This window comes from Festucalex cinctus, chromosome 11 (genome assembly GCF_051991245.1).
Source record: "Festucalex cinctus isolate MCC-2025b chromosome 11, RoL_Fcin_1.0, whole genome shotgun sequence".
Classification (NCBI taxonomy): Eukaryota; Metazoa; Chordata; class Actinopteri; order Syngnathiformes; family Syngnathidae; genus Festucalex; species Festucalex cinctus.
The window spans coordinates 24217946-24232372 of NC_135421.1; the positions used below are offsets into that span (position 1 = coordinate 24217946).

At 39.2% G+C, this 14427-nt stretch overlaps 1 protein-coding gene across 2 annotated transcripts in view; it reads left to right on the forward strand.

The window, feature by feature from the left end:
* The window catches only part of pde11a (phosphodiesterase 11a), a 34581-nt gene that overhangs the window by 3806 nt on the left and 16348 nt on the right, over positions 1-14427 (forward strand). The window contains exons 1-8 of one of the 2 annotated variants that reach the window (XM_077537166.1): positions 137-878; positions 1001-1867; positions 3626-3784; positions 10435-10524; positions 10996-11136; positions 11271-11335; positions 11960-12092; positions 12734-12809. In XM_077537166.1, the coding sequence (XP_077393292.1) occupies positions 1070-1867; positions 3626-3784; positions 10435-10524; positions 10996-11136; positions 11271-11335; positions 11960-12092; positions 12734-12809 (1462 nt within the window). In that variant the 5' untranslated portion in view covers positions 137-878; positions 1001-1069. Of the gene's footprint in view, positions 1-136; positions 1868-3625; positions 3785-10434; positions 10525-10995; positions 11137-11270; positions 11336-11959; positions 12093-12733; positions 12810-14427 lie in introns of those variants that run through there. The other variant, XM_077537165.1, reaches the window with a different exon arrangement.

Here is a 14427-nt window from a genome sequence, read left to right on the forward strand (position 1 = left end):
GTGAATGTCATGTCAGGAACTCTGTATCACTTTTAACCTGCTGTGTACAAAGAGCATGGAAAACTGTAAAAGGACTATTTCTGTGCATTTTTATGATTTGTCGTTAGTGTGACCTCCTCCGTTGGATGTAAAGGTAACAATTTTCTGTTATGTTGTAATTGTGCATTATCTTACAGTGCTTTACATAATTGGGAATAAATATCGCCCTTATTTTAATGATCACGTGCCTACAACGTTGTTGGTCATGATGGTGGTACTTTTTTAGGGAACACTTGGTGTGAAAAGTTGGAGAACCACTGCATGTTGGCCTTTTAAATAATAGATGGCAGTTGGTGTGTAATAGCGCTCCCTAGTTTTCAACAAAGCAACTACACAATGTCAAGAAGCCAGCATTCTTCCACTTACGAAATACTGTTCCCTACCTTTGCACAGCTAACACTTATTATGAGGCACGTATGTTAAGATACATTTTCTTACATAATGCATTTGGGTTATAATTGTAGTTATCGTCATGGCAATGCTCTTTTCTTGAATTAAATGCATTTTTAAGGGTCTAATAAATAAATAATTGTCTGTGCTAAATACGTGCTTTTATACTTTGCAGACATTTTGGAGCCTTTGGGAAGATAACGAGCAGTTGACATGTCCACAGGCTTTAGATGCTGGAGCAAGCCTGCAGGAGCTTGCAAGCTCAGCTTCATGACGAAGCCCACGTCAGCGGGCCGAGCCAACCACAGGCAACACAATACACACACACACACCGCACTGATGCTCGCTGGTGGATCTCTGATGTTTCCCCACAACTGCTTGTTTCTTGTGGTCCGAGTTCATCTGCACGGGCACCCCTTCAGTGAGCAGCAAGAATGAACTTGGAGGAGGTAAGATGCTTTTAAAAGAAGGGCAGTGGAAGCTGGAGATGAGATGTTGGCACAAGGGGTGTTTCCAACCCGACGCATCTGCGGATTTCCCGGGGATTTTCTAACCTGGACCTTCATCTCAGCCTCATAGATGATCTTTCCCCGTGCGACTTCGTGGCTTTGGTTCGCCGAGGAGCATCCGGAGACCAGGTATGGCAGTGGCCAATATGGTGTGCTTCTCTGACGTGGAAACTTTCCTGGACTCGCACCCCGACTTATTCGAGGACTACCTGAACCGAAAGGGCACTTATGGCATGGTGGAGAAGTGGCTCAAGAACCACCAGGCGGACAAGTTGAGTCCGGCGGCCGCGACCCCGGCCGAGCCGAGGGACGAGAAGGGCGCCGCGCTGAGGGACGTCAGCTGGGCGAGCAAATGCGACGGCTTGCAGCGGAGAGCCTCGCAGAAGGAGCTGCGCAAAACTTTCGCCCGCTCCAAAGCCGTCAACGTCAACCGAACCTACGACGAACAAGTGAACTCGCGGGCCCAGGAGCCGCTGAGCAGCATGCGCAGGAGAGCCCTGCTGAGGAAGGCGAGCTCGCTGCCCCCGACCACCGCGCACATCCTGAGCGCGCTGCTCGAGTCCAGAGTCAACATCCCGCAGTACCCGTCCACGGCCGTGGATTTCAAATATTACCTGAAGGAGAACAACGAGAGGGAATTCTTCCTAGAACTCGTCAAAGATATCTCAAATGACTTGGACCTGACGAGCCTCAGCTATAAGATCCTGGTGTTCGTGTGCATCATGGTGGACGCGGACCGGTGCTCCCTGTTCCTGGTGGAGGGCACCGGGAACAAGAAGACGCTCGTGTCCAAGTTCTTTGACGTGCACGCTGGCACCACCGTGCTGCCCTCTATGAACTCGGACGAAGTGCAGGTGCCGTGGGGCAAAGGGATCATCGGATACGTGGCTGAGCATGGGGAGACGGTCAATATTCCGGACGCCTACCAGGTAACCCATGATGATGATGATGATGATGATGATGATCACTGCCTTTAATCTCCTTCGACTAGGGCTGTACTGGCACAAAAAAAAAAGAAAAAAAGCCAGCCGACCAGTGCCAAACATGAAGTGCTGCAACTGATATTTATTGATGTTTCAGTTTGCTATCTATACAGTACATTAGAAATGAATTAAGACTGATCCCCTTAAATTGTGGGCCACTCTCGAGGGGTAAAATATAGGAACGTAATAATAAAAATCACTGCATCCACCCCAAAAGAGGCCAACCCACTGGGCATCTGCCCTGTATGCCAGATGGCCAGTCCAGCCCTTACCATCCATCAACTGGTGGAACAGTGTAAAATGCTTAAGTGAGCAAAATGCAATTTAATGTTGCTCAATGTCAGAAAGCTGCAATCAGTCGTCACCAAAAGTTATGTGGACATCCCCACTTATGCCCATTTCAGCCTCCGAAAATATCAGAACGATCACCTTATTATTTTGCAATTAGACAAGTTTTACCTTTTTGTTTTGCCGGACTACATGCCATATATGAACAAAATGCTATGTCTTGCAATATAATAAACTAGTGTTTTCCAACACTTATTTATCCAAGGCACATTTTGTAATTTATATTTGGAAAAAAACCTTAAGGCTAAAATAACACAAAAAGGGGATATGTAGGTTAATTGTGTACCGTCTGCCATCTAGTGGAACAACATTCAATTGTTCTGCCTATCACTATACGTCCCTGGAATAGATGATCATACATTTGTGGTAAATAAATCAAACAAATTTAGGGAAATTGGATAATTCCTCACAATCACTGATTTACATTACACCAGATCAGTGATTCCCAACCAGTGTTCCTAGAGATTATCAGGTGTGGTTCGAAAATTGTTTAACTGCAAATACAGTGGTACCTTGATTTATGAGTTTAATTCTTCTCGTAAATAAATTATTAATCTTGGTGTATTTTTTTTTAATATATATATATATCTCGAAAGCCTGCCATTCTAACAGGGGTGTGTAGACTTTTTATATCCATTGTGTATACATTCTGAATCTGCCAAATAAATGGAATGCGATGCAGTCTAATCAACAATAATGGGCAGAGTTATCATATGCCATTGTTTTTGTCTTCCTTTTTCCTCCTCCACTAAAAATATATTGGTTAGAATTCAGTCAGAGCTTTCATATGAAATGTGTAAACGATGCCAAACTACAGTACATCACAAAACCCTGGCAGATTAAAAGGCATGTTTTTTTTTCTCCCTGAATATAAACAGATTAAATCCAGTTTGGTTCACTTCAGAGCTTTATTGTCCCTTTAGAGGATATTTGTTGTGCAGTCGACTCGAAAATACAACAGAATGATTTAAAACCACATAAACCACACATATACATTATGTACAAATGGCAGGACAAAGCCAACTGTTAAAGGAACAATCCAAAAACACAGCTAATCATTAAAAAAAACAAAAAAACTAATCACAGTGATTGATTGAAGGAGGCATTAGCATTTACAATAAAGAAGTAATCAGTGATGACAATAAAACTGGCAGAACATGAGAGAGAAATCTATTAAATATAAAGCTTTGTGGTACTCATTTTCTTCCCAATTTGGCGTCCTGCTGAGTTATACAGTTTTACTCTCGTGTCATGTGAGAAGCAGAACGCTAAACGCTAAAATGGCATTTAATTGTGACAAAAGGCTCCAGTCTGTATGTGTTAATCATGTACTGTCCTTGTCTGCGGGGCTCACAGGATCGTCGGTTCAGTGACGAAATTGACAAGCTGACGGGATACAAGACCAAGTCGCTCTTGTGCATGCCCATTCGCAACAGCGACGGAGAGATTATCGGAGTAGCTCAGGCCATCAACAAGACCTCAAGTGTGGAAATCTTCACTGAAGATGATGAAAAGGTAATCTCTTCATTATGGTGGCGAGCGTGTGCCGCTGTTGACACGTTGACATTTGCAGACCATATCAATATTACGAGTTTTTTCTTTGTTTGATTTTCATATGCTCTTGGCTCACAGCCAATTATTTTGCCTGGCAATAGTCAAAAGGTGTATTACGTTTGTTCACTTACACATGTAAAAGGTTGAGATGATCTTAAAACAGTAGTTTCTTTTTAGTAGATTTAATTTAGCAGTACAGTGTTGCCATAAAATGAGTTTAATTTGTTCCATGGCAATGCTTTTACCCCAAAACACGCATATCTCAAATCATCACTCCAATTGAAATATGTGGAAATGCAATTAATCCGTTCCAGGCCCAGCTCCAATTTTTTTTTTTCACAAGAAAAATTGCACTCAATAGTTTTAGTCAAGGCAATCGGACTGTGCTCAGTGCTCTCAATTGTTGCAGCTCCCTTTTGAAAAATCGGCGTATGCTGAGCGTGCATTTTGAACATCTGACATAACGTTTCATGAGCAGCGCAATTCACAGTCTAACTGTCTGCATGGGTGGGCTGTACGCAAAGTGTTGGTATTTTCGCAGACCCATGCAACTTGGTGTAGTTTAAAACAGGGCGGTGCTTTGCACCGTTATGGGCGTGTACACAGCTGACTTGATTTGCACCCAATGGAAATGCCTCCTCTCAGTTCATTAGAAACTGCAAAATAATGTCCTTGTGGGAAGTTGACTGAAAAACTGGTTTAGAGGCTCATTTAAAAAGAATCTTGTCAGACTGGATTTGTCCAGCCTTTTAAAACAGATCCAAAGAAAAGCGAGTGCAGGAGCCAGATGCGATGCTCACAAGTGTCACGATTCATGTGTGGCATTTCAAACAGTCCACGTCTCTGCAGGATTCTGGCGTTGTTGGTACATGAACAGAGCCATGCTGCTATAAAATTAAATATGCATACTGGCTTCTGTTAATATTGTAGGTGTTACAGGTGGAGAAATATAAAAGTGAAAGGAATCTTTTTTTTTTATTTTTTTTTTTTTTTTTATTTTTTTTTTTCCACTTGCAAGACTATTAAACGCTCTTAATTGGTTCTTCCCTTGAAAGACACTTCTGGAAGCTTATACTGGAAATGTCTAATTTACAATACAGTTCAGATACGCAGGCTGTAGTTATTCTGTTTTATTTGTTTAATAACGTCAAATTCTCCTTTTGTCTTTTTTTGGTGGTTGTTGCTGAGACTTTTGGCTTGCTCCATCACTCAAAAATAATCAGTTAACCATCATTAATAGTACCGTAATTTTTTAAAAAACTGTTCTTTTTATAAATTTTTAAGTCAACTAAGTCAACATTGGTAGACTTTAAGTTACCAAATGCTATGAAAGTGCTCAATAAGCGCATTTACCGGGGATACTTTCCATCGCATGTTGTCTTTTTTTTTTTTTTTTCACCAATTATGATGCACAACTTCTATCCACTTGATGAACTGCAGGCTATGTTTTATATTTCTGGTTTGGACCCCATGTTTTATAACATACGCTATATTATTTCAATAATTTACACACTCAGTGATCAGACATGTTGAATATTTGCTCTGATGCTAAGTGGCTCAGTGTGTTCAACAATTCCTGCCAAAAGTTGGAGCAAATGTCCCTCAGTTGGTGTCTCTATGGATTTTGTTTTTACTTTGCTTGTGTGCTCAGTGTTCAGCTTCAGTTTGGTGTTCTCATCTAGGATGCTTAATGGCCAGCAGTTAGGCTGCCTCTGGGGCACTTTCCTGGCGAAAACTGTGCAAGTGTGATGAGAAACAGGGTGAGAATGGAGCAGAGTGGCTTTATTGCTAGTTGATATGAATTACAATGTTGACTGGATTTTATTTTACAACCACTTGTGCCTACGTACAAGGAAAACCACAGTATGTTCATTGCCTGATGTGCCTTTTTTTTTTTTTTTTATTCCAATTTCTGTTCCAATGGTATATTACTAACAGCAGAAACAACAAATAGGATGTAGCTAGAAGACGCACGAACAGATCTAAATGATCATTTGGATTTATTTTCTTGCCGATCTCATATGTTTGTATGTTAATTTCTCGCCAGACGGAATTTGTTGCCCGTGCTGTCTCCCAAACAAATTGGCATAGTAAAATCATATCATACTCACTATGCTGTATTGTTTTACTCTTCAAAAAAAAAAAGAAAAACCCAAAGCATCTCATCTGCATTACCATTCATATCGCCTTTGAGAATTTCCTTACTCTTTACTCATGAGAGTCTCGTCTTGCAAAAACAAACGTTACCAATGTGGGTCAAGTTTTGAGTTAGGAAAGCCCAACAAACTACACAACGTTTAATATATTATCCTGTCAGTGCTATATTCTTTAAGTGGCTTTACTATTGCATTCACAACACACTAATGCTGGCTTTCGATGAATAAGTAATGCATTCTAATGGTAACATTTACACACAACACATAAATTGCTCTAGTGTAGCACTGCTGCAAGTCTCAGTAATAAAAAAAAATGAATTCCACTCTGAAAAGTGTTAGACAATGCAGCAATATCAGATGTCATTGCAAAGATTTTAGATTGTCTTCATTAAACATTTGTTTGCATGGTGAAACCTTATAGGCTATCTAAATATGCGCTGGTTGGCTTCAATCCTACGCAGCTTTAATTGTGTCGTGATGATCCTCTGCAGCGTGGAAGGCCTTTGGGGAGTTTTAATAATGACTCGGTCTATGTATAATTGTGTTATCTTTTATAGAGCATTAGAGTTGTTGTCTTGTGTGCATAATCTTAACTTCATTGTGTCACTAGATATCTTGCGTATTCGCTTTGATATGTAAGATGCTATGAATCAATAGCAACTTCATTTTAAAATCATCCAGCAAGGAAGTCAGCCAGAAGTGTTTAATATCTCCAAAACTGCCAAAATTAAAAATAAATTAATTAATAAAAGTGAAAATAAAAACAGATATACAACATATAATTCAAAATTAAATACAAAAAATAAATATAAATGGAAATTTAAAAAACAACAAAATTTATGTATATATCCCTAAATAAATAAATAAAAGTAAAAAAAAAATTCTAAAAATAAATGTCAAAATAAATAAATGTATAAATTTTATTTATTCATATATATATATATATATATATATATAAACTTATATATTTTTGTATTTATGGCTTTATGTTATTTATTTTTATTTTTTGAATCTCGTTTTTTGTTTTTGTATTTTTTACTTTCATTTATTTCTTTATGGATATATATTGTTTTTTTTTATTTCCATTTATATTTATTTTTTGGGGATTTAATTTTTGAATTATATTTTATATATCAGTTTTTATTTGCACTTTTATTCATTTATTTAGTCATTTATTTATTTTTAATTTTGGCAGTTTCGGTCCTCCATAGTTTAAGAACCAGCCAGTGTGCCTAAAGTCTTCTGTCACGAACAGCAGTGCAGATGAAGTGGAATGGCTGCTCTTGAAACAACATCAGTTGGGATCAAGTAGATTATTTTAAGATAGGAAGTGAGAACGAGGCTCAATAAAGTGAAGACTGCACTATTTGTTTTGCGAGAACAGAAGAAGCAGTTCTTCATCGCGCTGTGCTGCCTTTTGATAATGTTGCATTATCTCAAAGTCAATAACTGTGCTGTACTGCCGTTCTCTCGCTTCGCTCCACTCAAATGTTGCTAATAATCAACACAACTCAACCATCAATGGTTTTGAAAGAAAGGTCATATCTTGTTCTTAATGTCAATGTTCATGCTCTCGAAACGAGAGAAGTTGTCGGTGCAAAGTGTGTTTGCAATGCAACCGTGAAAATGAATATTGGTTTAACAACAATCACCTTCCCACGTGTGCAGTTCTCAGTCAAAAAATTAACTGCTAGTTTGCTTTCATAAATTAAGTGCAGAGACATCAAAAGCAGACCTTGTCATTTCTCACAGCATGCCTCGTATGAAATAGCAGCTGCAGACCACCGAGTCACTGTGCGTAGATTAAGCGACAGTCTCGTAGGAGCTGGCCTTTGTTATTAAACCACTCTTTTACTGCTGGTCAGTCTGCATGTCTCTAGGCAAAAAGCTCTGTTTGTAATGCAACCTTGTCTAATGGCCTGCCCGACAGAACGTAATTAGCAAGAGCGCTGCTTTTCTTGCGTTTGCCTGTTAGTAGCACAGACAGATCCATAGACAGATCCCCAAAGTCCTCCTCGCTAATGAATCTTTCTCTGCTCGGACTGATGACTGCTGCCTTTCCGGAAGATCATTATTAGAGAATTCCAGAGGACAGCTGAAATAGCATAATGGATAACTTATTGCTCAGCATCATTTGGGCTGTTGAAAAACAAAAGCTGAGCAAGGTACTTGACTGTGTAAAAAGATTGAATGAATGCATCACTGTTATGATTTAATTTGTACCAACATCTACTTAATAGTGTTCCTATTATAAGCCAGAGCTTCAGTCAAACACACTTAACAAAAGCAATATCAATACTGGTCATCAATTGCCATCAATCACATGGTCAGCGAAAATTGGCCTTTTCTAGCTGTCTTTAAATGTGAAATAATTGTTAGACTTGTTATGGCCTTTTAAATCTTAATTACAATGAAGAATGCACACTTTACTTTATTACTATGGTAAACACAGGTCCCAACATTAAGGTTATATTGTGTTAGTGGAATATGAGTTAAGCAGCAAATTCCAGCAGTTTTTATCAGTATCAGATGGCGGGCATTTTACCATTTGCTAACGAGTGAAAATGACATGACAGTTGCTCAGGTCACAGGTAACAACCAATCACGGCTCAGCTTCAGAAAACAGGTGAGCTGTGAGTGATTGGTCGTTGCCTGAGCCCTGAGCAACTGTCATGTCATCTTCAGTTGACAGCAAGTGGCAAAATGGATGCCCCCTGAGATGGGTTGCTGCATAACTCATATTCCACAGATGTAATATTAATCAGAATGCCATGTTTAGACTAGTGAGTTCACATATAACATATTATTATCAAGACATTTTTAAGGTTGACTTTCCCTCTGCAATCATCTCTAAAATCAAATCTGTATTTCCTGCATGTCCATTTCCACTGAAGGAGGTCTTGAGGACCTCCTTCAATTTACAATCAATCAATCAATCAATCAATCAATCAATTTACAAACCATTGCTCAAATCAAGGGTATTTATTTACACAAACAAGACAGCATTCAATACGGCACTGCTTTGCACATCTTCATTTGTGGCCCGATGAGTAATTGATACATTGTGCCATCCCGGAAGGGAAGAGCCATATCAGCAGCTGCAGCCGAGTAACTTGCCATTCATGTATTGTTGCTCCTTCTTCACCTTCAGGTTGGACTGAGGGCTGGTAAATATTAGTGCATTTGTTGTACCAATTGTGTTGTTTACACTGCCGCCAGATACTAAACATTGATAACAAAAGAGGAGGCCGCTAGTAAGGAGCTCCTCTATCTAAATTTCATTGATTTTATGTTACGGGGACAAAGACGTTATAGTTATACAGTGTGTTGATTTCAACCTATGTGCAGTATTAAGCACGTCAAGTCAAGTATGTGCTTGCATATTGACGTGCATTATGAATCAAGCACGGCAGGAAGTAGGAAATGTTGTTTGAATACATTATTTATGTATAGAATATATGAGTGCATTTATTGTATCAGCCCAAGGCACAGTAGGTCAGACTGTTCAGTCAAATGGTAAAATGTCAGTTGAATTGATGAATCCTGCAAGTCGTGATGTCATGAAAGGCGAGTTTTTTAACTGATTAGAATAAAAATAATTTGAGAAATGTATACCAAAATGTACAGTAAGTGGATTAAAACGCATTTAAAATGTATTTGCTCTACCGAGTGCGTAAGTTGTTAATTGAGTTTGTCAACATCAATTGGGGGTGGGGTAGGTGGGAGCGGGGGTGAGAGCCATAAGCATAAAAAAATGTGTGTTCTGTGAACAGCTAAAAATGTAATGGATCCGGGTGGGATACAGCATTGCACAGCCATAGTTTGCAGTTGCCCGCTTGGCTTCTTAGCTACAGGTAGATAATGATATAGAATTATAAATATAGCTCAGTATTATTGAAAAACATATATATACCGCTCATACCAAAATATTTTTACAAAAGATCATGTTTTACATCATTTTTGATGGACCCTTAATCATTTGTGACATTGTGATGCTGTTCACTTGCAGTTCAAATTTTGAATAGCAGTAAAACTAGCTATCGATGGTCTTAGTTTTTGAAAACTAGCGGGTGTTTGAAGGAAGATGTTTGTATGCGTACTGAGGTCGAAATGTTCAAGCCACATATGCAGTAGTTCTAAAACGATGGAAGGACAAGCATTGAGCCTTGAGAGTTGTACCGATTGAGGAGGACGGGGTGTGAGACAATGTTAGACGGTACAGGTGGTTGGAGTCAACTTAAATGGGCAAAGTGTGCTCTTGCGTGCAGTTTGCAGCTCTCATTTGTCGTGATATAATGCTAGAAAGCTTTCTCAGGATCTTGCTTAGAAAACCGATGTTTGGAGATCAGGTGATATGTTATTGCTAGTAATTTGGTACGATCAGGCACTGAACATGAGCTTTTGCTGCTGCTGCTGCTGATGGATGATAAGACAATTTTATTTCTGTGTACGCAGGTACTGCAGATGTACCTGCCCTTTTGTGGCATTGCAATCTCCAATGCCCAACTCTTTGCTGCATCGAGGAAGGAATACGACAGGAGTCGGGTAAGTATCTTGTGACGCCCCCCCGGCCCCCATTTCCCTTCTTTGGAATCAGCAATACCTCCCTTGATGTTCGCCGATCACCTGCATCGAGATGGGCCTAATTCTAGATGAGGACTTGGTTGGAGGGAACATTATGAGAAGCACTTATTCATGCCACTCGTTGATCCACTGTGGAGAGAACATTATGAGAACACAGTTCTGTGGGAGAGAAATGGTTTTATGTGCTTGGTATTAGATTGGATTGGCCCTGCCATACATCAAGGACTTAATATGCTTTGACTGGGGAAGCTAATCATGTTGCATTGTTCTGATGTTTCATAGCTTCAAGAATAACAATGATTTTCCAGTGTAAGAGAGCCGAACAGGAAAAAGCGTCTTTACTGAGAGATGTATACGGTGCTACATGCTGAACGCATTCTTATTTCGCAAAACTCTTTGTCAGTAGTGTCTTTGTTTGCTTCCGACATTTAGGCACTCCTTGAGGTAGTCAACGACCTGTTTGAAGAACAGACCGATCTGGAGAAAATTGTCCGGAAGATCATGCATCGTGCTCAGACATTGTTAAAGTGCGAGCGCTGTTCTGTTCAGTTGCTGGAGGACATTGAGTCACCGGTACTGTTTATTTATTTTATTTTATTATTTTTTTTCCCCCAACCACAGTCACATTTTGTGTACTGCCAACATTTTACAGATAAGTTATTAAAGCAAATTTGAAATTTAGTGATTTGGCCTTTTGGATGTTTCAGGTGGTGAAGTTCACAAAGTCCTTTGAATTATTGTCACCTAAGTGCAGTGCTGATGCTGAGACAAGGTACGTATGTTGTTTGACTTTGCTCGTGTTGGCCATTCAAGCAGAAAGACCTTTTCCATTAAATCTGCCCAAATTGGGGGGGGGGGGAAATCTAGTTTTGCTTTTCATTTCCTCTCTTTTCATTTGGGTAACCTTTTCACTTTGTCGTATTTCTCCATATTTTGCATCTGAATCTGTAAAGCTTTCATCAAGGACTAAGAAATAAAATGTACTTGTTTGCTGTGGGAGTACTGAATAGCAGGCTGACTGTGGGAGCTGTCTTTAATTTGATTTTGAGAATTCTCACCACCGCTAGGCATGGCTGGGTGCGGAAAGATTGAATTATTGTTTAGAACGTTTTGATGAACACGTTGTACACCGCCCACAATTTTAGGTACAACTTGCAAATGAGATGGAGCTGTAAATATGCTGCATTTTGATCAGACACTGTCAATTAGGTATTAATTTAACACTATGTTTATTGCAGTGGTCTACAACTGCACCGAAAGCCATTAATCTATTTTCAGAATGGCTGTGAGAATCGTCAACACTGATTATTCTTTGCTTTGACAAAGTAAGAGGCAGACGCTTAATAGGCGGCGGCTTCATAGTCACTTCATCTCCTATTATTTATGTTATCCCTAGTTTCAAGGACAGTATGGAAAAGTCTTCATACTCTGACTGGCTCATCAACAACAGCATTGCAGAGCTGGTTGCGTCCACAGGACTTCCTGTCAACATCAGCGACGCCTACCAGGATCCTCGCTTTGATGCTGAGGTAACCACACAGCAATCAACCGTTTTGAAAATTTTACTGAGTGACTTTGCATAGTTTGAAAGTCGTTTTAAGCACTTTAGATTTATCAATAATAATAATAATAATAATAATAATAATAATAATATCTACCTGTGTAGGGACTGACCAATGATATATATTTGAAATAAAACATGAAATTGATGAAGTTTGGACATAGAAGGTTTCAGAACGGTGACAATATGCAATAGCATATTGTTCAGTTCATTCAACCTAAGTTTCAACAGCTTGACATGGACGCCAATAAGAAACAATTCAAATCATTTGTCAGTCATTCCTGTTGCCATCACTTGCCACTTGGTTGCAGGATCTTTCTGTATCAAATACAATGTGGCCTTGCAGGTTGTTCTCCTGCATCTGTTCCACAGTATCAGAGGAAGCATGTATGTGTAATTAATACTTTAGGAGAGAAAATACATTTTATGAGCTGTTCAATATGAAACAGGTGGGTATTGTTGACAATGATTACTCTGGGACTTTTGATGACTCATTACTGCTGATGCTAATGCTGAGGAGAGTGTACATTGTGTACGCAAATACTGTATGTTCTCAAAGCAGATTGATGGTTATTATTGTTTTGAATATATTTGCCATCATTTTTCTAGGCAGACCAGTTCTCGGACTTCCATATTCGCTCTGTGCTTTGTGTTCCTATATGGAACAGCGATCACCAAATAATTGGTAAGTCAACAAATAAAATTTGTTTACAGCTTGACCAATATGCATTTCTAAAAGCGTTAACATATCCTTAATAGCATGAATATGAAGTTCAATGAAAAATCTATTTTTGGGAGACTTTATACAAGATGTCCGAAGTATTAGTAAATATGTCATTTGTGGTCATAATTGGTCCTCATAACTAGTTTTAATTGATCCTTTCCTCTGTTGTTGTTGTTGCATGTTGACAAATATCAGTGACAGGGGCTATATCGGAGGCTGCATTTCTGTGATTAGATCCAGCCTATACTTTGGTGTTTACTCATTGTGTGCTTTGTGTTTGTGAATCAGCCGCAGGGCCACCACACACTGACACTGCGATAAATCATTGATGCTCTCTCTGATGTCCGTGCTTAATACCTCTGTGAGGTGCAATGACAGCAGCCTTCGAGATACTGTATCTGACTGAAAGTCAGGGAAGTCATTATTTTCATTGAGTCAAAACGGATCTGCAGATTTGCAAATAGCTAGTTTAGACGCGTGTCTTTGTGTGCTTAACATTTCTTTTGCGTAGGTGCTAATGTATTTGTCAGGGACAGGAAGCAGAGAAAAAAAGAACAGATCGAGCGAATGGGGAGAAAAAAAAAAAAGTGCCGGGTGTGGGTGGCACCTGAGGACTTGAAGTGAAAAACCATTATACAAACAAATCAGTGGAAAATGAAATTCTCAAGTCAAGGATACTTTTGATTCACAAATGAATGTTCTTGTGGCGGTTACCTACAGCTCATTCAGAATGAAATCCCGACGTGATGAGAAAGAACAACAATAGAGTACTGAGGTTTTCAGAGTTGAACCAAGTTAGGACAGTTAATTGCAACACTTCCTGTGGAACTGTGATGGGGGAAAAAAATGGTTGTCTGTACAAAAACTTTGAATTATTGTATGTATGAAAATAAAGCTGCTTACTTTACCAGTGACTTCATATCTACTTGTAACCATGAATACAAATACCGCAATTAACTTGCAGGCTTGGAAATGGGAATATTATTATTATTATTATTATTATTATTATTATCATTATCATTATCATTATAATTATTATTAGTATTATTATTATTATTATTATTATCCAAGTGACTTGTTGCAGACCCGCAAATGGCGATAACAGATATAATAATATAATATAATATTAGTGCACGTGAAACATGAAAGGTGGCCACAAAAATTGGTAATCCGAGATCATTTTCCTCCTTATTCTGAGCCAGTGTTATAGTGATTTTGAAGCTGTTATTTACAGCTGAAACTACATGACATATTGTTGCTTGAAGCTGTGCCGAATGTTTTCTGAGGTCAGCGTGCAAATTGCCCTTCTGTCAGAGTTAGTGTGAACAGAAGGTTCATGGCAAAAACCCAACTGCAGTCCGCTGTCATAATGTGTAAGTGCATAAAAATGGGAGACTCGGGCCTCTCGCCCCTTTAACTCAAATGGCACTCCGTAGAGCGCATAGCCTCCCCCTTCCTACCCGAGCCAAGCTCCAACAGTCCCCTTGAGTTGAATCAATAAACCACCCATAACTGCTTACAGTGGTGGTTGCAAATTGCTTGCCTCATTTGTCAGTTGTACAGCGGCTGATAAATGGTC